This window comes from Sorex araneus, chromosome 6, assembly GCF_027595985.1.
Source record: "Sorex araneus isolate mSorAra2 chromosome 6, mSorAra2.pri, whole genome shotgun sequence".
Classification (NCBI taxonomy): Eukaryota; Metazoa; Chordata; class Mammalia; order Eulipotyphla; family Soricidae; genus Sorex; species Sorex araneus.
In genome coordinates, this window is record NC_073307.1 from 29,279,327 (window position 1) to 29,301,656 (window position 22,330).

Here is a 22,330-nt window from a genome sequence, read left to right on the forward strand (position 1 = left end):
GGAGGAAGATGGAGGGGGCATCCAAAGCAGTACTAGGGAGATCAGAGGCCATTCCAGATTTATTTGTTTGCTGGGCACACCTGGCAAAGCTCAGGGTTTACTCCTAGCTCTGCCCTCAAGGATCATTCCTGGTGGTACTCAGGTGAGATGCCACGAACCTGGGTTGGCTGTGTGCAAGACAAATGCCCTACCAGCTGTACTATTGCTCTGCCCCCTCGATGTGATTTTAAAGGTAAAAACACAAAACACACAAGCATGTTAAATCTACATATATAAACAACATTTATAAGAAAAAGAGATAGTCTACATATATTTAAGAGTCCTGACATAAAATGAGTTATAAATAAAACTATGTTCATGTATATCACTGAGACTTTATTTTTTTTTGCTTTTTGGGTCACAACCGGCGATGCTCAGGGGTTACTCCTGGCTCTCACTCAGGAATCACTCCTAGCGGTGCCCAGGGAACCATACGGGATGCCCGGGTTGGCCTCGTGCAATGCAAATGCCCTACCCGCTGTGCTATCAATCCAGCCCCTATCACTGAGACTTTAGCAAAACTACAACAGCATGATTTTTTATTTTGTTTTTTGGGGCAAGTCAGGCAGCGAACACAGGACCACAATGAATCATGTGCTCTACCATGAGTTACATCTCTGGTCCTCTGCAACAGCATACCTTGGTCTAATCTGGCTGACAAGCTGCCTTATTATGTTTTTGTGAACAGTCAATTGAACAGTTGATATAAAAGGCTAAAAAAAATGCAGTGTTAGATGTTATCAAAATTATTTCAGTTAAAAACATTTAAAGCAGGGGCTGGAGCAATAGCATAGTGGGTAGGGTGTTTGCCTTGCACACGGCCAACTTGGGTTCAATTCCCAGCATCCCATATGGTCCCCTGAGCACCACCAGGGGTGATTCCTGAGTGCAGAGCCAGGAATAACCCCTGTGCACTGCCAGATGTGACCCAAAAAGGAAAAAAAAGCAAAAAAAAAAAAAACCCACAAAAAAACAAAAAACAAAACCAAAACATTTAAAGCAGGTGCCAGGGGATGTGGCTCAGTGGTAGAACACTGAGGTGCCTGGCATGCATGAGGCCCCAAGTTCAGTCCCCAGCACCACCCCACATGCTAAGAGTGATTCCGGAAACACTGCTATTTATGATTCCCAGCAGCATGATAAAGTATGATGTGGGACAAATTCTTACACATTTGGTCAATTTTCTCATCTGCAAAAATAAGAATTATAGAGGCTGGGGCAATAGTACAGCAGGTTGGGTGCTTGCCTTATATGTGGCAGACCCAGGTTAGATCCCAGCATCCCATATGGTCCCCTGATCCCACCAGGGGTGATCCCTGAGGGCAGAGCCAAAGTAAGTCCTGAGCACCACTGGGTATGACAACCTCTCTTCACCTCTCCACCCCACTATAAAAGTACCTCACCTACCTCAAAGTGCTGTAATGAGAATTAAATGAAGAACTGTTGAAAACACATCCAAAACATATCCTTTTTATCTTCCCCTGGGTCTCCTGACTAGTGTTCAAGAGCTCTTCCTGGCGGGGCTGGAGCAATAGCACTGCAGATAGGGCATTTACCCGGATTTGATTCCCAGCATTCCATATGGTCCCCCGAGCACTGCCAGGAGTAATTCCTGAGTGCATGAGCCAGGAGTAATCCCTGTGCATTGCTGGGTGTGACCCAAAAAGCAAAAAAAAAAACAAAAAGCTCTTCCTGGCAATTCCCTGCCAACCAGACTAGCAATTCAATCAGTGTGAGGGACCAAGGATGTGGTCCTGCTTGGCCCTGTGGTGCTGGGCATTACCTGGGCCACCTGGTGGTACTGGGGGGAAACTCAAAACATATATTCTAATATTCAGGAAATGAATTTTTTGTGAATTACAAAATCTTTTATTTCTACCGAGAGTACCTGTCTGGCCTCTTAGAAAAACTTAGGTGTGAGGACCAAACATGAGGCTGAGCTTCAGAGCTTTCATTACCAGATAACAGAAAAAATTCTCAAACAGTAAGATACTGAACTTGGCGCAGTTTTTTTTTTTTTGCTCAAAAATGAATATAAAATAAGATACAGCAACATTAGGGGAAAAGCCAAGAAGGTCACCTAAAATGGTTCTTGACCATACAATAGGAATTCCAGGACTAAGAAACAATCATCTTAAAAACTGATTTGTGGGCCGGAGCAATAGTATAGGTAGAATAGCAGGTAAGGCGGTTGCCTTGCACACTGCTGACCTGGGTTTGATCCCTGGCATCCCATATGGTCCTCCAAGCACTGCCAGGGGTGATTTCTGACTGCAGAGCCAGGAGTGAGTCCTGAGCATCGTCAAGTGTGGCCCAAAACAAAACAAAATAAATAAAAACTGATTTGCTTCAAAGGGATAAAAAAAAAACTACTTACCTCTTAATGCTTTGACATCATTTTTAAAAACTTCTTGTCTGGTCCTGTGCAATGTTTTAAAGAGCTGTAAAACCTGTACAGAAAATCAGAATTAATACCACAAAAGTAAAATTTTTAAATTTTACAGTTATAAGCATCAAACTGTATTGCCTTTTCCCCCGCCCCAGACCAGTATTCAAAATACTGGTGAAAAACAGTTTGCCAAAATAGCCTTCCCTTTATTATTTTTAAATTTAAAAAATGGATTTAAAAAGATAACACAGTGTTGTTTGAAATAAAACAGTAAGAATGTTAAAATATTAATGCCACGGGGTGAGAGAGATAGCTCTGGGAGGTGGAGACACCTCCCATCCACCGTGCATGCACAAGGAGGAGCCGACTTTGACTCGTAGCACACAAGGCTCCCAGAGAACTACTGGGTATAACTCTCGGACGTGTCCCAAATATTGCTAGGAAGTTCCTTCCATAGAAAAAGAACAAAAATTTTGCCCGCTAAGGAAACTAACCTTACTAGTCTGAAACATGTTTTAATATTTCTTAACATACTGAGGGATTTACCTGCTCTTAATATCAAACACACACATACATAAGTTTATTTCCTCGTAAGAGAGATTTTTGTTATTGTTTTTGGGCCACACCCAGCAGTGCACAAGGCTTACTCCTGGCTCAGCACTCAGGAGTTCTCTTGCCGGAGCTCAGGGGACCGTATGGGATGCTAGGGATTAAATTTAGGTTGATGCAAGATAAAAGGTAAAAGACCTACCAATTGTACTATCTCTCCAGCCCCTAAAAGAGATTTTGAAAGAAGATACTTCACATAATGAGGTAGATTCAATTCTAATTTCTGAAAAGAGGAATGCTATGACTTATTTTTAGACTTAGTTATAAACAAAAAGTAGAGAGGGGCCAGAGAATACTAAAGTAAAAAAGCATTTGCCTTGTATATGGCCAACCCCAGCTCAAATCCCTAGTGCCATATGGTTCCCAGAGCATGGCCAGGAATCACTCCTGAGCACCAAGACAGGATTAGGTGTAACTCTGGCTCCACCACGCTTCACACCTCACCTCATCCAAAAAAAAAAAAAAAAAGAAACAACGTAGAGAGAAGCTGTGTATACAAGCCAGCAATTCCACTTCTGGGTAAATAGCCCCTGGACAAAAGACATTCATTCAAAAAGATGCACGCACATATTTAATTCATTACAGCACTTAGAACAACAGATAAGGAATCAAGCTAGGTATTCTATGATAGATAAGTGGATCATGAAGATGTGATGCATATACACAGTGGAATACTATGCAGCTTTAAGGAAAAATGAAATCATGCAATTTGCTGTAACAAGGATGAGACTGGAAGGTATCATATTAAATGAAATAAGCCAGAAGAAGAACAAACACAGGACTCATAAGTTGTACACAGAATAACTGGATGAGGGGCCAGGGTGGTAGTACACTGGGTAGAGGCACTAGCCTTCAATGTGGCTGACCCAGGTTCAATCCCTAGCATCTCATATGGTCCCTTAGCACTGCTAGGAGTGATTTATGAACAGAGAACCAGTAATAAGTTCTAAGCACAGCCGGGAGTGGCCCCCAAATAAAAATAAAAGCTAGAACTCAGAATGCTACCTAGTTTGCAAAGAACATCACTGAAAAGTCATGGTACAATGTCTTCTAGTTTGGGGGCCAGAATGATAATACAGCCGACAGGGCATTTACCTTGCATGCTGCAGACCTGGGTTCAATTCCTGGCATCCCATATGGTCCCCCAAGCATCCCCAGGAGTAATTACTGAGTGCAGAGCCAGGAGTAACCCCTGAGCATCACTAGGTATGACACAAAAAACAAAATAATATATTCTAGTTTTAAAAATTGTCAAACTTTACTTTTGTTGTTGTTGAATTGTTTGTTTTGGCAGTGCTAAGTTACTCCTGGTTCTGCACTCAGGAATTTTTCCTGGCAGTGCTTGGGGGAACCATATGGGATGCTGGGGATCAAACCTGGGTTGGTCACATGTAAGGCAAACACCCTGCCTGTACTATCACTCTGGCCCCTAAAAATGTTAAACCTTGAACAAACTACCACCTCATTACAAAGATAAAATGGAATTTTCAGAAATGCAACGTCTCTGATTTTCTGTATCTCTTTTCCTGGACAGCTATACAATTTTCTTACCAAAACAAGGAGATAACCAAAGGAAAAAAAATGTGTAAATTAGGGAGACAGGTGATTGATCTAATATAAGAGAAGCAGAGATGATGGTGAAGAACAAGTACAGGTCAGTATTTGTGCAGTCTAGAAAACAGTAAGTCTGTACTATCACAGAAATGTTGAATTGCTCCAAAAAATACTTCATCAGGGGAAAAAACTGAAACTTATAGACTTCAGTTAAGCTCAGAATTTGGAAAAGTAGGAAACTAACCAACAATGATAGAAATAAGGGAGTGATTAATTTCAAGAAAAACTAATAATTAGTAAAGGTAGTACAGTCATATATATTAAAGGTTTCAGCTGTGAAAAAAGTTATATGGAGTTATGATAATATCAAAGATAAAAATGAGATCCAGAGTGATAGTTTAACAGATAGGATGCTTACCTTGCAAGCCGGCACCGCATATGGTCCCCTGAGCCCTGCCAAGAGTGAAACCTGAGCGCAGAGCCAGGAATAAACCCTGAGTATTGCTGGGTGTCACCGAAAAATCTCTACACTGCCACCCGTCAAAAGTCTATTCACTGGGCAGGAGAGATAGCTCAAATGGCTAGTGTACATGCTTTTATGCAGGAGGCTCAGATTAGATTCCTGGCACTGCACAATTCCCTAAGCACCAATGGGAGCAGCCCCTGCACACTGCCAATGTGGCACACAAAATAACAAGCAAAAGGGATCACGAAAATAGTATATTCAGAAGACCAAGGTAAATGGAGGGCAAAGTCCGCAATTTACATAAAGTAAATAAATTTTATCCTTGGGGTGGGAGGGGGGGAAAATCAATAATAGTAGTTTAAGCATGCCCCTGAGAAGGATAAAGGCAAATGCCAAATAGTAAACTGATTTAAAAAACTTATTTCTAACGAGCAGGAATTGGAATATGTAGGAGTAGAGGATATTCACCAATTTCTATTTGATTTCTCACATGTCTCATTAATTATCTTTTTTTGTTTGTTTGTTTTGCTTCTGGGCCACCTCTGATAGGTGCTCAGGGCTTATTCCTGGCTCTGCATCCAGGAACCACTCCTGACAGGCTCAGGGGACCATATGGGATGCCACGGATCTAACCCAGTTTGGCCATGTGCAAGGCAAGCACCCCTACCCAGAGTAGTATTGCCCTAGCCCAATCATTTATCATATTTATAAAACTACAAAATTTTTTTTTGCCCTGTAATAAGGGAAAGGAGGGTACAGGAGGAAAGGCATTTGTCTTGATGTACCCAACCCTGGTTTGATCACTGTCACTGTGTAGGGTTCCCTAAGCACCACCAGGAGTGATCCTTGAGCACAGAGCCAGGAATAAACTCTGAGCATCACTGGATGTCCAAACCCCCACAAACACAAAGAAATTTCTTTGCTTTTTTTTTTTTTTTGCTTTTTGGGTTACACCCAGCGTGCTCAGGGATTACTCCTGGCTTTGCACTCAGGAATCACTCCTGGCGGTACTCGGGAGACCATATGGGATGCTGGGAATCAAACCCGGGTCTGCTGCATGCAAGGCAAACGCCCTACCCGCTGTGCTAACACTCCAGCCCACACAAAGAAATTTCTAAGGGGAAAGGACATTACCAAAAATGGTAACCAACAGAATTTTTTTTATAATTTCAAATTATCTTTCCAATAAAAGTCTAGAATCTGTAACATAGACTTTATGCAACTCAACAATATAAAAACAGGCAAATGATTTGAATAGACATTTTCCCAAAGAACAAAAGTCCAGAGAGATAATAATCACAACTACTACTTGGAAAATATAAATCTAAACTTTAGCAACGTATCTCTTCACTCCAGTAGGATGACTACAGTGAAAAAAAAATAAAATAACAAGTGCTGGCAGTATAAGGAAAAACTAGAATTCATATATCATTGGTGGAATGTAAAATGCTGTAACTGCTTTGGAAAAGTTTGGTAGACATGCACAAAGTTAAACAGAATTATATGACCTAAGAGTTTCATATCCAGATATATGTGTATATATATACACACATATATAAGAAACAAAAAGATTTCACATGAAAATTTTATACATGAATGTTTATAGTAACATTGTAGTAGTAAAAAAAAGTCAGAAACAACCCCAAAATACCAATTTACGATTAGGTAAATAAAATGTAACACATTCATATGGTTTTGGGTTGAATTGTCTCCCCATCATCATCCCCCCACAAAAGACATGCTGAAGTCCTAATCCCCAGTACCAAATATGACCTTACTTGTAAACAATCTTTGCAAGAATAGTCAATTTTAAGATGAGGTCATGAGTATAAGCCCTAATCCATATATGACTAATATCTTGTTAAAAGAGGGGAGACTTTGGGGGAAGACCACCATAGGATGATGGAGGTAGAGGCTGAAGTGATATAACAGCACACCACAGAGCACCAGGGATCAATACCACTATTAGAAACTAGGAGCAAATGAAAGTTTTTTGTTTTGATGCCTCACACACACAACGTAAGCACTCTACTGCTTAAATTCCCAACAGGATTATTTCCTAAATTCCAGAGGGAGTTTGGTTTTTCTGGCACCTTGATTTCAGATTTCTAGCTTCCAGAACTGAGATAATAACTAATTATATTCTTAATCTACCTAGTTTGTGTTACTTTCAGAGCAGCTATACAAAACTAATACGAATTTTGGTACTAGGAAATGGGATGCCAATGTAACAAGTATCCAAAATATAGAAGTTGGGCTAGAAAGTACAGGGGTTAAGGGGCTTACCTTGTGTGTGACCAAGAGTGATTCCACAATTGCTATCCTGAGCACAGTCAGGAGGATAACACCTGTGGTGTCAGGGATAGAACTTGGTTTGGCCACATGTAAGGCAAGCGCCCTACCTATGGTACTATCTCTGCTCCCCTGCTTTTATAAAGTACATTTTTGCATCCCTCCAGGTAAGTTAAATCTGTTAAATTTCCCTAAAATAAACCTTAAAAATTCAAAACACTTGTTAGAATTGTAATTATATGCACTTCATCCTTGAACTGCAGAATGCACCAGGACTAAATTTTTTTCCAATAGCTAGTCTCTATATCCAGGGATTTCCACTTTCATACTTAACCACAATGAAAAAAGTGTCTTGGATAAATATTTATGAAGGGAATTCACATACGAGTTATAAGAGACTTGATCATTTTTCAGAGTTTGGTGCAGGGGAATCCTAATGGGAATCCCCACAGATACCAAGGGACAACTGAAGTTAAGTTTTAGGAGTGTCAAAAGCATACTCAGGACAGCACAAGGTCAATTCCCCTATCCTCCGCATTGCTCAATTCATTTGTAATTGTTTAAAATCTTCCTACCTGCTAGATTTCTGTATGAAGGCAAGATGGTCTTTTTATTGTTGCATCTACTGTGCCTAGGCAATACAGCATGTATTGGATTACAGGCCATCTATATTGTACTATTATTATTATTACCAAGGGGTTGAATCCAGGACTTCACACATAGTGACACTTGTGCTTGACCATGGAGCTATACTGGAGCTTTTTAAAAGTATTGTTAACAGCCTATGGGCACAGGATTTGCGGGGAGAGGGGCAGGAGTGGTTGGGCACACCCAGAATGCTCACGAGTTATTCCTGGCCTTGGTCTCAGGAGTGACCCCTGGAGGTACTGGGAATCCGTATGTGGTACTGACCCAGTACCAGGTGCTTCGCCTCCAGTACTATGATTGTTCCAGCCCCACCCTCCTCTTTCTGCAGTGTCGGGTACGATCCCTACAATAAATTTCTTAAATGAATAACCCTTTACAATTCTGATTCTACTGGCTGTGACATATATCGAAATTTACTTAGAACATCAAAGTACAACTTCTCCATACAACATTGTATGGAAAGCAGGCCACTTCCTGCCTTGATTGCCCAGGTTTCAGCCAATGACAGGAGCTGGTGCCGACCTGCCACAGGACAGCACTGAGCTGCTGAGAACCGTGCCCAGGCCAGTTCCTTTGAGGAATGAATCTGAAGCCGGGTGGGTCCTCGGGAGATGATACGGGACCCACCACCACTCCCCCCCGGCACACACAGCGTGACTGCAGTTCTGGTTAATATTATTTTTTAGCAACGGATTTTGGCCGGGGCTCAGTCTCCTTCGTCTTTATGACTGTTATGCCGCGTCTGGTGGACTGACTGAGCCAGTCATCTTTTCGGACGGCGTAAGAGTCTGGAAATGGGCTTCTCGCACAGTCTGGAGATGAAACGGGAGCCAACACCCAAGAAAAGATCTTTAGACAAGAAAAAAACAGAAGCCCGCTAGACTGAGAAGCGGGGACCAACCCTGCCTCCCACGCTCCTCGCCCTCTGCATAAACGTTCGAGAAACCTTAGCGGCGGGTCTGGGTCTCCTCTGTAGGGAGTCTAGAACCCCGGGCACAGACACTCCAAACATCCTTCTCAAAGGCCGCGCTCTTACCCTCCCCGTCTGCATGGCATCCACCCCTCTCCAGCCCTGTCACCTTGGCTGCCTGGCCCATGGCTCTCCTCGCCGATGCCGCCACCTCACAAGCGGGCCAGTCACCTCGCCAACCAATCATTGTTCGGTTTGCACGGTCCAATTTCCCGTGGTCACGTTCCTAACGCGGCGTAACCAATCGCCAGGCAGCATCATTCGTAGCCCCGCCTTCCACGAGGAACTGTAAATGCAAAACCGGGACCTTCTGGTAAAACCGCGAGAACCCTCCGACCAGAATTCCTGCGAAGAGAACGGAAATCACCTGAGCGCCATCTTAGTTAGGGGCAGAGTTACTTCCGGTCTCTGGTCGCAGTCTGTAGTTGAGGAGGGTGGATTGACTTTTCATGAGTGGTTTGGTACTAGTGTTAACTGTTGTTTTTGTTTTGGGGCCGCACCGGGTGGTGCGCAGGGGTTACTCCTGGCTCTGCACTCAGGAATATATTCCTGGCGGCATTCAGGGGACCATAGGGGATGCCGGCGATCGAACCTAGATTGACGGCGTGCAAGGCAAACGGTCCTGTCCGCTGTACTGTCGCTCCAAGCCCCCTGGTTAACTTTTATTTGGGGATTGGACCCGCTATAAAGAACGTTTAAGTATGTATTTTTGGGACCTTACCTGACGATATGGGGCATGGGGGTGGGGAATCAAACTAGGATCGAGTCCTCTTGAACTAGCCACCTTTTTTTTCAACGTTTCACAGTGCAGCTGTCTCCATGCAAAAGGAGATAGTGTTTCTGTTTTGTTTGTTTTGTTTTGTTTTGGTTTTGAGCATACGCAAGTGCAGAGGTGCATACATAGAATTGGTTGGGGCGATGGTTGAGAGACTGAAGCCACCGTTGGAGCCTGGCTTAGCAAGGTGCTTCAAGCAACCGCACTAGGCTAGTAGCAGAGTGCTGCAGAATGCCACCCTATCTCTCAAAAGAGCTAAGACTAGGTGGCTGTCTCTGAAATGCTGACTCCCCAAAGTGCTATTCACATACTGCCATTTAACTCCTCTAGAAGGTGAGGGGGACTTAATTTGCTCTGAACTCTACGACTATCATGTGGAGGGGGTGGGAATCAAATCTCTGTGCCAGAAATCCTAGACTTATCCTCTCTATATACTGCCTACTCGACTTGCCCTATTCCTTGGTTTTACTGAACATGCGGTAGGAACTGGAATTTATTAACACCATTTTAGTCATAAACAATAAGGAGACATGAACTTAAATTCACTTTAAAAATAAAAGGTGAAACATTTATATGATTCGAAGAGAAACCAGAATATAAATTCACTTTTAACTTAGAACCTTGCAAGCCCCAAAGAAAATTTTATCCTTGTTCCCACTGCATAAGCGTTGTTTCCTTTCCTTAGCCCACAGCCTCTTGTTCAACTTTAGGTAAAACTGACTATATTAGGAATGATTTAGTTAGACTAATGAATCTTCAAGACTTTTCCTTCTCTTTGATATGTCATTTTAGGGAGTACTGCAAGTAATCATGAAAATAGCAATGTAGGGGCTGGAGCAATAGCACAGCCGGTAGGGAGTTTGCCTTGCACGCAGCCCACCCGGGTTTGATTCCCAGTATCCCATATGGTCCCCTGAGCACCGCCAGGGGTGATTCCTGAGTGCAGAGGCAGGAGTAACCCCTGTGCATCGCCGCGTGTGACCCAAAAAGAAAAGAAAAAAGCAAAAAAAAAAAGGAAATAGCAACGTAATAACTGACTTTATTAAAATGCAATGTGGCTCAGTGGTGGAGTTACCTGCTTTCTATGCAGGAGGCAGGAAATTCAAACTCGTTGTTCATTCCCCTACTCCCCTGCCGCCCTCCCCTCCCCATTCCCATGCCAAATATATTTCCTGCAGCACTGTCTTTACTGATGACAGGTGTCCCTACAAAAGCATGTTGTTTTTGAACACACAGAAACCAAGCATGTGTGACACCCCAACTGTGTGCTCTCTCCAGCAAACACCACACCAACTGTGCAGTCCTTGTCACTGAGTTGACAAAGGGAAAAGGTGGGAGGGGTGCATTAGATTCGAAGAAGTTTAACATATCAAGCAATCAAGCCAAATGTATTGGGTACTGGTTCTGTTTTAATTTTGGGCCACACACTGCAGTACTCAAGGGTTACTTCTGGCAGTGCTCAAAGGACCATATGCAGTGCTGGGGATTGATTTTAGTTCAGTGAAACTAATTTAGACTTTTGGATCACACCCCCTGGGGCACAGGAGTCATTCAATGAGGTGCTGGTTATCAACCCGGGAAAGTATGTGCTCCAGCCTTTATCTATTTTGACTTTTGGGTCATACCTGGCAGTGTTTAAGGTCTATTCCTAGCTCAGTTCTGGGGCTGCTCCTGATGACACTTTTGGTGGGGGGGACCAAGCAGTGCCAGTGCTGGGAGTCAAATCCAAACTTCCAACATACAAAGCATGTGCACCTGTTCTTGGAGCTATCTTTCTGGCTTCTAAGCAGCCCCCTTCAGTTTTTTTACAGTTTCAGTCTTCTAGAGGTTTTTTTTTTTTTTTTTTTTTTTTTTTTACAGTTTCAGTCTTCTAGCCTTCTACTACAAAAAAATAGAATTTGCACATACCTTTCATTCAGATTCTATAAATGTGAACATTTTTCTACAATTGCTTTATCCTTTCATTTTGATAGTTGTTTTTATTTTTTTGCATCTTCATACTTAAGTGGGATTTTTTCTGTTTTTTTTTTTTTTTTTTTTAAAGAAAAGACTGGAAGAGATAGTACAGGATATAAGGTGCTTGTCCTACACATGACTGACTCCAGTTCTGTTTGAATCCCGAATACTATAGATGAACCCCCACATACTGCCAGGAGTGATACTTTTGTTGTTTTTCTTTTTTTTTATTCTTTAAAAATTTTTTTTTAAATGAATCACCGTGAGGTACAGTTACAGACTTACAAACTTTCATGCTTACATTTCAGTCATACAATGCTCGAGTACCCATCCCTTCACCAGTGTCCATTCTCCACCACCAATGATCCCAGTATCCCTCCCACCACCCCTACCCCACCCCACCTCTGTGGCAGGGCATTCCCTTTTGCTCTCTCTCTCCTTTAGGATTGATTCTTGAATACTCCTGACTGTGATTCCAAAATAAAACAAGACATTCTTATACATTGTGGTTCTCAAAGTATGTTTCCTGGGCCAGGGCAGTATCACTTAGAAGAACTTTAGAAACCTAAATAAACAGAGTGACAACAAACATAATTTTGTGATAACTTTCTTATATGTGATAACTTTCTTATCACTGTCATCTCGTTGCTCATCGATTTGTTCGAGCAGGCACCAGTAACGTCTCTCATTGTGAGACCTATTGTTACTGTTTTTGGCATATCCAATACTCCATGGGTAGCTTGCCAGGCTCTGCTGTGCGGGCTCTGTACTCTCGGTAGCTTGCCGGGCTCTCCGAGAGGGGCGGAGGAATCGAACACAGGTTGGCTACATGAAAGATGAAAGCCCTGCCACTGTGCTGTCGCTCCAGTCCAACTTTCTTACATGTAACAAAATATGTGAATTTTGTGATAATTTTGTTTGTAAGTAACATTAATAAAGAAATTAACGTTACTTTAAATAACATATTTAAAGTATATAGGTCTTATTTAGACATTATCTATTGCCCTAGTAATGTCTTTGATAACAAAAGTATTAATGAGGGGCTAGATAGTACAGGGTTTAGTTGTTGACCCTAATTCCATCCTGGCACCATATGGTCCCCTGAGCGTTGCCTGGTGCACCTTTGGAGGCCCTAGCATTGCCTGCAGGCCCCTGAGCACTGCGGGTTGGCTCTGATGGTCCCCAGTACTGCATAGTCAGAGAAACACTGCAACCTCAGGCCTTCACACTGAACCACAGTCCAGTTGGCTAAGAATTGCAGGAAACGGCATCTAGGCCTCCTGACCATGACTTGTGAGGCCTCCCCTCCAAAACCAAAACCAAAACATAAGGGACACTAGAAGTAATTTGTTGTTTTGTTTTGGGGGCCATACCCAGCAGTGCTCAGGGTTTATTCTTAACTCTGTGCTCAAGGATCATTCCTGGTGGACTCAGGGAACCACATGGGGTTCAGGGATCCCATTTGGGTTGGCCACCTCAAGACAAGTACCCTAACCACTGTGCTATCACTCTAGCCTTTGGAAATTATTATTATTTTGGGGGGCCACATCCACCTTTTCCCAAAGATCACTCCTAGCAGTGCTTAGGTATCAGAAGCATATGGTGCCAAGGATCAAATCAGGTCTGCCACTTGCAAGGCAAGCATCCTACCCTATTATACTATCTCTCCAGCCCTGGGACACCAGAAATCAAAACTGGTCATGTTCAATAATCTTACTAAGACAAAGTGGTAAAGTATGATCACATAACGCAGTCCAGGAGGTTCATTTTTCTTAATAAGGTCACTTAGCAATTGTCAGTTATAGTAGAGAGTCTGGAATGGAACTTACTCAGATCTGGGGACAAAACTCTCACTTGTGAAGGAGGAATAGCATCCAGAGAGGTAGGACATGATGACAATTGTTGAAAAGAGTGATCACCAAGTGGGAAATGCCATGAGGGCTGGAATGATGGGAATCACCTATTCTGTTCTTTAGTGACTTTGACATTTCATATATATAACAATTTTCCTCACAAGTGAAAGTGAGGAAAGGGGAACAATATAATGACAAACTTTTTATTTTATTATTTTATTAGTGAATCACCGTGAGGTACAGTTACATACTTACAAACTTTCGTGCTTGCATTTCAGTTATACAATGATCGAGTACCCATCCCTCCACCAGTGCCCATTCTCCACCACCAATAATCCCAGTATCCCTCCCACACCCCCACCCCACCCTGCCTCTGTGGCAGGGCATTCCCTTTTGTTCTCTCTTTCATTTTGGGTATTGTAGTTTGCAATAGAGGCACTTACTGGCCATTGTGTTCAATCTATAGTCCATTTGGCATGCATCTCCCAACCCGAATGGGTCCTCCAAACTCCCTTTGCTCGGTGTTCCCTTCTTTATCTGAGCTGCCTTTTCCCCCAGCATGTGAGGCCAGCTTCTAAGTCATGGAGTAAACCTCCTGGTCCTTATCTCTACTATTCTTGGGTGTTAGTCTCACATTCTGTTACTTTATATTCCACAGATGAGTGCAATCTTTCTATGTCTGTCCCTCTCTTTCTGACTCATTTCACTTAACATGATACTTTCCATGTAATGACAAACTTTTTAAAAGGAGCAAAGATATGAAGGAAGATACGGGACTAAAGAAGGTTTTCTTCTTTTAAGGTTGGTCACACCTTTCATTTTGATTTCTGCTGGGAAATTTTTCTTGTAGAACAAACTACAGATACCTGGCTTTTATCCCTAGAGACTGATTTAATTGATCTGAGGCAGAGTCAGTTTCATGGGGATTTTTAGGGAGCTCCCCAGGTGATTCGTACCTGCAATCAAGGCTTCAAATCACTGCTAGAAGGGTAAGAACCAATGAATGGAGGGTTTGATTCCTGGAGCCAGGATCTGAGTAGTTAAAATTGACCTGTCACAGTTACAAAATGGGCCAGCCCTGCTAGGATCATGGCATCTTTCCTTTCACAGTATACTTTTTCTTCTTCTTCTTCTTCTTTTTTTTACTTTTGATCTTTTATTTTTATTTTTAAAATTTTTTTAGTTGAATCATTAAGATAGACCCTCACAAAGCTGTTCATGATTAGGTTTCAGTCACAGTGTCCAACACCCATCCCTCCACCAATGTCCATTTCCCAGCGCCAGTGTCCCGTTTCTCTCCCATCACCCCTACCCCCCAGCCTGCCTCTATGGCAGGCTTTCCTCTCTCTCTCTCTCTGTCTCTCTGTCTCTGCCTGTCTGTCTATCTCTGTCTTTCTCTTTTCTCTTCCTTTTGGGCGTTATGGTTTGCAATACAGATTATAGTAAACTTTTAAATTTTTTTGCAAACACAATGCCTATCAGGCCTACTGTAAAGAAAGGCTTACACCTGTAACTCCACTCCAGAGAGACAAGAAAGGAAGAGAGAAAAACGACCTTCGGTCCCTAGCGCGGGCACAACGCTCGGGGACCTAGGACCAGGCGCCACGCCCAGCAGCGCACGGGCCCCAGGGCGCGTGCGCAGGCCGGGGTGGCGGCGCGAGCTGCGGTCCCCGCGCCGGCTGGGCCCCGCGCTCCCGCCCTCGGCCGCTTGCCCCGGCTCCTCCCTCCTCGCGAGCGTCTCCCCGGCGGCCGCGCGGGCGGGAGGCAGAGATGGCAGATGAGATCGCCAAGGCTCAGGTCGCCCACCCGGGCGGCGACACCATCTTCGGGAAGATCATCCGCAAGGAAATCCCGGCCAAAATCATTTATGAGGATGACCAGGTGGGCCCCGAGCGCGGTCCCCGCCGCGGGTCGGGCGGGCTCGGGCTGCGCGGCGGAGCAGCCGCGGGCCGGCAGCCAGCGGGGCAGGACCGCGGCCTGGCGGCGCGTGCGGCCGCTCCGGTTACGCCTTATCAGTGCCGGGCGCGGGCCGGGCCGCCGGGCGCCCTTGGGGCCCGACCCCTGGGGTCTGAGCGCGCGGGAGGGGCGCGCCGGTCCCTCGGCCTGGTCGCCGCTGCCTCTGCGGCCGCCCGGCGTCCTGGCCCGCGTCGGTAATCCAGCAATCTCGCCGCCGCTCTGCCCGGCCGCGGGAAACCCGATCGCACCCTGAGTCGGGCCAATCTCCGCGATCTCCCGCGCGCGGCGGGCCTGCCGGGGTGTTGCCCGGGACCTCCCCGCGCCTCCCCGCGGGCCGGTGGCGCGCCGCTCGCCCTCCGCCACCCGCACCCCCCACCCCGCAGTGCGGGCCGCGCCCGGCCCGGGCGACCCACGCTCTCTCCTTTGACCCAGGAAGTCCGATCGCACTTGAGAAAACAGACGCGTGCTTGTTTGTACTTGACGGGAAGCGATTTTATGCCAAGGGGACTAAAAGCTGGTAGATCTTGTTGATTTCATTGCAGGCGAAATTCTGTTGTAGAAAAGGCCCGAGCTGGTGTGGCTTCTGAGGAATCTTCTTGTTTTTTGGTTTGTTTGTTTTGTTTTTTTGGTCACACCTGGCGATGCACAGGGGTTGCTCCTGGCTCTGCACTCAGGAATTAACCCCTGGTGATGCTCAGGGGACCATATGGGATGTTGGGAACTACCCGGCAAACGCCCTACCCGGAGTGCTGTTGCTCCAGCCTCAGAGGAATCCTGTGTAGTCAGATAAAACTGGGCAGGAAATTGTATGGTTTAGAGAGGAAAGGTTTTGAAAGCTTTATGTTAAATTACCTTTACAAAATATGGGTTAGACCCTCCCCCCACCGCGATTTCCCTTCCCCCACCCCCCTTGCCTGCCTGCCCAGCACTGCAGCTAATGGCTCTAGCTTCTCAGCACTGCTTGGGAGGTCCAAAAGATATATATATATATATATATATATATATATATATATATATATATATATGTGTGTGTGTGTGTGTGTGTGTGTGTGTGTGTGTGTATGTATATGTATACATACACACATATATACACACATATATATGGGAAATGAGAGGAACAGTCAGTATGTGTTATGAGCAGCGTTCTTTTTGTTTTGATTTTGGGCCACACCCGGAGATGCTCAGAACTTCCTAAGCTCAGGGATCACACCTGGTGGGGCTTGGGGCACCGTATGAGATGCTGGGGATAGAACCAGTGTCTGCCCCGTGCAGGGCAGATGCCCTCCCCACAGAGCTATCGCTCCAGCCCTGAACAGCAGTCTTAGATTTTGAAACCTTATCTAAGATTTAAATAGCTCCCCAAACGTGAGTTTTATTTTGATAACTCTGCCACCTGTTAGGGCAGTTCTGTTGTTTTAGAAATATCATACTTGTTTTTAAAATATTTTCAGAACCTTTTATAAATCTTTGTTGAGATACCAACCTTTGAGTCAGTTTTGAAAGCCAGTAATGCAGCTGCATGAAGCAGTCTAAGCGTGCATTTCTGTCTGTGCATTGTGTATGGACTCTGTCCAGATGGATCCAGCAGAGACAAGCCAGCAGCCATGGGATCTGGTCTGTCAAGCAGCCTCCACCTTAAGTGGAAAAGGAGACAGAAAAATGAAAGTGGGAATTTTCACACAGTATATATAATTTGTATAAATGCTCCTTTTTCTCATTGTTTCTACAAAAGAGAGTAGGCTTTAAAACAAACCAACCAACCATGTTGTATTTTATCTCTTTGGCTTTCGGGGACCCACATCTGACTATGCTCCTGGCAGGCTTAGGGCACCATATGTGGTACTGGGGATCGAACCCTGGTTGGTGCGTGCAAGGCAAATGGCCTACCCACTGTTTTATCACTCTGGCCTGGAGTGGTTGATGTTTTTGCAAATAGACAAAGTGGTAAATAATAGTATTAATCACCTCTCAGACTCAGACCTTTGCGGAAATGATCACTGTGTGAATGAAATCACTCCCAGACTTAGGGAGGGTGAAGGAGAGAAGTGGTGCACGTGCAAGGACCTGAGGAATGAGTAGCTGTGGTGTCTGATCAAAGTTGGGGTTTGGATTGGGATGGGGGAGGGGGCAGAAAATCATTGTAGCAAGGTGAGGAACAACTGAAAAAGCCTATGTAGGGTGGGGGCAGAAAGATGGAAGGCTGTGCTGAGCAGGAAGAGCTGCAGAAGAGACTGGAAAGGTGCCCGAGGTTAACAGGGCACCTTGGGGCTGGAGAGATAGCACAGCGGGTAGGGCGTTTGCCTTGCACGCGGCCGACCCGGGTTCAAATCCCAGCATCCCATATGGTCCCCTGAGCACGGCCAAGGGTAATTCCTGAGTGCAGAGCCAGGAGTAACCCCTGTGCATCGCCAGGTGTGACCCAAAAAGCAAAAAAAAAAACAAAACAGGGCACCTTTACTCTCCTCATGCTTTGGAGCTCTGTTTCTGTTTTGTTTTTTGTTTGATTTTGGGCCACATCAGGCTGTGCTTGGAGCTTACTCCTGGCTCTGCACTCAGATCACTCCTGATGAGGCTGGGGGACCCTGTGTGGTGCCGCTGGGATTAGAACCCCAATGGCCACATGCAGTCAAGTGCCCGACCCACTGTACCATCCCTCTAGCCCCTTGGATCTCAGTTCAAACGTTGCTGCCTCAGGGTGTTGTCCCTGACTACCTAATTCTTTTATAACTATCAGATCCTCAGTTAACAGCATGCCTTTATTTGCTTCCAGACAGCCTTGCCTACATGTAGACTCAATTCTATGAAAAGAACTAAGGAACCACATTTTATTGTATATATTTCATAACACTTGGTGACCACTTCAGTGCCATTCATGAGATTAACGGGAAAGAATAAGCTTATCCTATAAGATGATATACTAAAACACTGATGTCTTCCTCTATCTTTCCCTAGTGTCTTGCCTTCCATGACATTTCCCCTCAAGCACCAATACATTTTCTGGTGATACCCAAGAAACCAATAACCCAGATTTCTGCAGCTGAAGATGAAGATGAAAAGGTATGTGTATGATTAACATAATTTTCTTGCTTTTTTTAAAAAAATGTAGAGGCTAAATTTTGTTTTTTGTTTTCGTGCCATACCCAGTATTACTGGGGTCACTTCCAGAGATTATCGGGGACTTTGTGGCGATAACCACTGTAACCATCTCCCTTGCATGTCACACTGAAATCTTTGTAGCTGGGGCTGGATCAATAGCAGAGCGGTGGGGCATTTGCCTTACACACAGTCGACCTGGGTTCCATTCCCAGCATCCCATATGGTCCTCTGAGTACCGCCAGGGGTAATTCCTGAGTGCAGAGCCAGGAGTAACCCCTGTGTATCACCAGGTGTGACCAAAAAAGGAGAAAAATCTTTGTATCTTTATTTATTTAGTTATTGGTTTTTGGGCCATCCACTCCTGGCTCTGCCTTGAGAAATTACTCTTGGCAGTGCTTAGGGGACTATATGGGATGTTTGGGATCGAACCTGGATCAGCTGCGTTCAAGACAAGTGCCCTACCTGCTGGACTACCTCTTAAGTCCTGTTATGAACAGAGGTGTGCATATATCCATATGAATTCATGTGTTTTGGGGGACCATGCACTGGGTCATATGAGCATTTTCTTCCTATTTTTTGAGAGAGCTCCCTGTTGCCTTCTGTAGAGGCTGAACAGAGGTATTCCCACCAATAGGGTTTGGGGGTTCCTTTCTCACCAATAGACCACACTGGCTGTTCCCAAGACTTTTAGACATAAAGGAGCATGTTTTTAAAGCTAAACAGTTGGGGTCCCATAGTACAGTGGGTAGGGTGCAGTGGGATTCCCTGAGCCCCAGAGGGGCTAGCCTTGAGTATAGTTGGGTGTGGCTCCAAAATCAAGCCAATTAAGTTGCAGATTATTTATTTATGTATAAATTAGAATGATAGATATTGCTTTTTTTTTTTTCTTTTTGGGTCACACCTGGTGCACAGGGGTTGCTCCTGCTCTGCACTCAGGAATTATTCCTGGTGGTGCTCAGGAGACCATATGGGATGCTGGGAATCGAACCCGGTCAGCCACATGCAAGGCAGATGCCCTACCCACTGCGCTGTCGCTCCAGCCCCACTATTTCTTTTGAAGAAAACCAAATCTTAGAGCTAAAAGGGGACTTTAGATCTTAAATAATTCAATAAACTAAAATATTTAGAAAGCTGGCATATGTTCTAAATATACTTCTTTAAGCTGTAACTTTCGTTATGAATAAATTGATTCTAAAGTATATATTTTATTAAAATGCCAGTATCCTTGAAGATTAAGTCAATAAAGAAAATTGCCTGATAACAATATACTACTGTAATCTAAGATCATAGTGTTACTTTTTTTTTTTTTGCTTTTTGGGTCACACCTGGCAATGCACAGGAGTTACTCCTGACTCTGCACTCAAGAATTACTCCTGGTGGTGCTGGGGGACCGTAAGGGATGCTGGGAGTCGAACCTGGGTTGGCTGTGTGCAAGGCAAACTCCCTACCCACTGTGCTATCATTCCAGCCCCAAAGATTATGGTATTACTTTAGTAGTATTTTTTTCTCCCAACTTACACATGACTGCTAACTTAAGTACTATAAAATGATGATGTAGTTTAAAATAGTAGTTCTTGGAATGTCAAAGAAATGTTCAGCCTTTTTCCCTCCCAGTACCATTATTTGTTTCTTTTCTGTTGTCTTGGAAAGTCCTATGAGACTGGTTTACAAATATAAGATGTTTTAGAGGCTGCAAAACACAGAGATGGTTTATCACAAGGGCTATATTGTATTTTGATTTTGATTTTGATTTTTCTTTTTGGGTCATACCCAGCGATGAATAGGGGTTATTCCTGGCTTTGCACTCAGGAATTACTCCTGGCGGTGCTCAGGGGACCATATGGGATGCTGGGAATTGAACCCGGCCCCTGTACTTTGATTCTTAATAGAGAAGAACATTCAGGACACCACGAGACCATTTGAAGAATAGCATTTACCCTTTATTCTCTTATAAAAACTGGGACAGAACATTGAGCTATTGGCTTGCCCTTAAGCACATGATTGCAGGGGGCTTCTTTAATTTGAATGCTTTTCTCAGTTCCAGAGCTGACATTTCTTTAGTAATAGTGAATGTGAGAGAGAACTTTCCTTAACCTTGACTGGTTCAACTGGTTCAACTGGTCTGTTCAAATAAGGAAAAGGAAATTGGTTTTTGCTTACTTCTCTCTATTAGACAAATTGTTAGTCTATAATGAAGTTCAGTGCATTTCACTTTTTTTTTTTTTTTTTGCTTTTTGGGTCACACCTGGCGATGCACAGGGGTTACTCCTGGCTATGCACTCAGGAACCACCCCTGGCCGTGCTCAGGGGACCATATGGGATGCTGGGATTTGAACCCGGGTCGGCCGCGTGCAAGGCAAACGCCCTACCTGCTGTGCTATCTCTCCAGCCCCTGCATTTCACTTTTTTTTAAACAATAAATTTCTAAAAACAAAAGCCCCAAAATAGTAAATTTCTCTGTTGTTCATAGGAGACCAAAAATGAGTAAGGCAGTGCTATAAATAGACACACACAATGGAATATTATATAGCCATAAAAGGGAAATCTTGCCATTTGTAACAAATATGGATGGATCTTGGAGGCACAGTGCCAAGTGAAATATATCAGGAAGACAAATTTCATTGCATTTACATATGGTATCTAAAAATACCAAGGTCATTTTCAGTTTCTGTCATTAATGATTTGCTATTTTCAATATACAGTATTTAAGCTCTTTCAATTAAATGCATTCATAGGTATTTTAAATTTGACTCTTTCTGATGAGTTGTAAATGACCTTGTTTCCTTAAATTTCCCTTAATTATTGTTACTTTGGAGAAAAAGATAATTTTTTAAATATGAATTTGTATGCTACAACTTTATTGGTCTGTTAGTTCTAACACTTTTGGGTGGAGTCTTTAGAATTTTCGACATGTCATCTGGCATGTCATTTACACATTAATGACAGTTTTATGTTTTGTAAACTTGGTCTTATTTAATGTTATAACTTGGCAGTGTTGTATTTAATGGCATTGTTACAAATTGCCTGTTCTTAAGAAACTGGTTTTTTTTTTCTTTCTCTAGCTTCTTGGACATTTAATGATTGTTGGCAAGAAATGTGCTGCCGAGCAGGGTCTAAAGAAGGGTTACCGGATGGTGGTGAATGACGGTTCAGATGGAGGACAGACTGTCTATCATATTCATCTTCATGTTCTCGGAGGTCGGCAGATGAACTGGCCTCCTGGTTAAGCACATTTCAGGCATAGTTTACGTTCTCTGGGCAACATAAGCTTGCAAGTTCCAATGTTTTAATTATTAATATGCTTAGTTTTGCCTGTCTGTGGAATGAGAAAATGATGTTAAAAATTCACAAGTAATAAAAGACATTGCTGAATGGCTTGTGTTCTCTCTAAATTTTTAAAAATTATCATTTAAGAAGTATGTATTTATTGGAGTGTCTGAATGTGGCATTTGTGATTTGGGGCACTTGTTTTTCACACCCACCAAGAACCCAATACACTAACATTGGTAAAATAGTGTGAATGAGCTTTGAAGACAAATAAATTTGTTTATAAATTTTCATAAATTAAGGGTTCATAGATTAAGGTTTAGCTTTATTTTGGATTAAAATACTAGTCCAGGAGTTTTTTTTTTTAAATAATGTAGGAGTACTGTTATTTGTTCAGCCATTGATTAAGCTGATTGAATTGGGCATGAACTCCACATTACTTTTTTATTTTATTGTATCA

At 43.6% G+C, this 22,330-nt stretch overlaps 2 protein-coding genes across 6 annotated transcripts in view; one reads left to right on the top strand and one right to left on the bottom strand.

Annotated features, from left to right (window-relative positions):
- Window positions 1-9,296, bottom strand: part of LYRM7 (LYR motif containing 7) — a 63,164-nt gene extending 53,868 nt beyond the window's left edge. For 3 of the 5 annotated variants that reach the window (XM_055141962.1, XM_055141963.1, XM_004609833.2), the window contains exons 1-2: window positions 9,077-9,296; window positions 2,417-2,489 (exon numbers count right to left, since the gene is read on the bottom strand). In XM_055141962.1, the coding sequence (XP_054997937.1) occupies window positions 2,417-2,489; window positions 9,077-9,154 (151 nt within the window). In that variant the 5' untranslated portion in view covers window positions 9,155-9,296. Of the gene's footprint in view, window positions 1-2,416; window positions 2,490-9,033 lie in introns of all 5 variants that reach the window. The other 2 variants (XM_055141965.1, XM_055141964.1) reach the window with 1 other exon arrangement.
- A 5,890-nt stretch (window positions 9,297-15,186) lies between these two features.
- Window positions 15,187-21,977, top strand: HINT1 (histidine triad nucleotide binding protein 1). Its single transcript, XM_055142563.1, has 3 exons — window positions 15,187-15,432; window positions 18,460-18,564; window positions 21,666-21,977. Exons 1-3 carry the CDS (start codon window positions 15,322-15,324, stop codon window positions 21,828-21,830), a joined length of 381 nt encoding a protein of 126 aa, XP_054998538.1. The 5' UTR covers window positions 15,187-15,321; the 3' UTR covers window positions 21,831-21,977.
- The last annotated feature ends 353 nt before the right edge of the window (window positions 21,978-22,330 follow it).

What these genes read in the sequence shown, in the direction of transcription:
- HINT1 (XM_055142563.1), top strand. Translation starts at nt 15,322, where the DNA reads ATGGCAGATGAGATCGCCAAGGCTCAGGTCGCCCACCCGGGCGGCGAC. An exon ending in TCATTTATGAGGATGACCAG is followed by an intron (nt 15,433 to 18,459) that starts GTGGGCCCCGAG and finishes ATCTTTCCCTAG; the next exon opens with TGTCTTGCCTTCCATGACAT. An exon ending in CTGAAGATGAAGATGAAAAG is followed by an intron (nt 18,565 to 21,665) that starts GTATGTGTATGA and finishes TTCTTTCTCTAG; the next exon opens with CTTCTTGGACATTTAATGAT.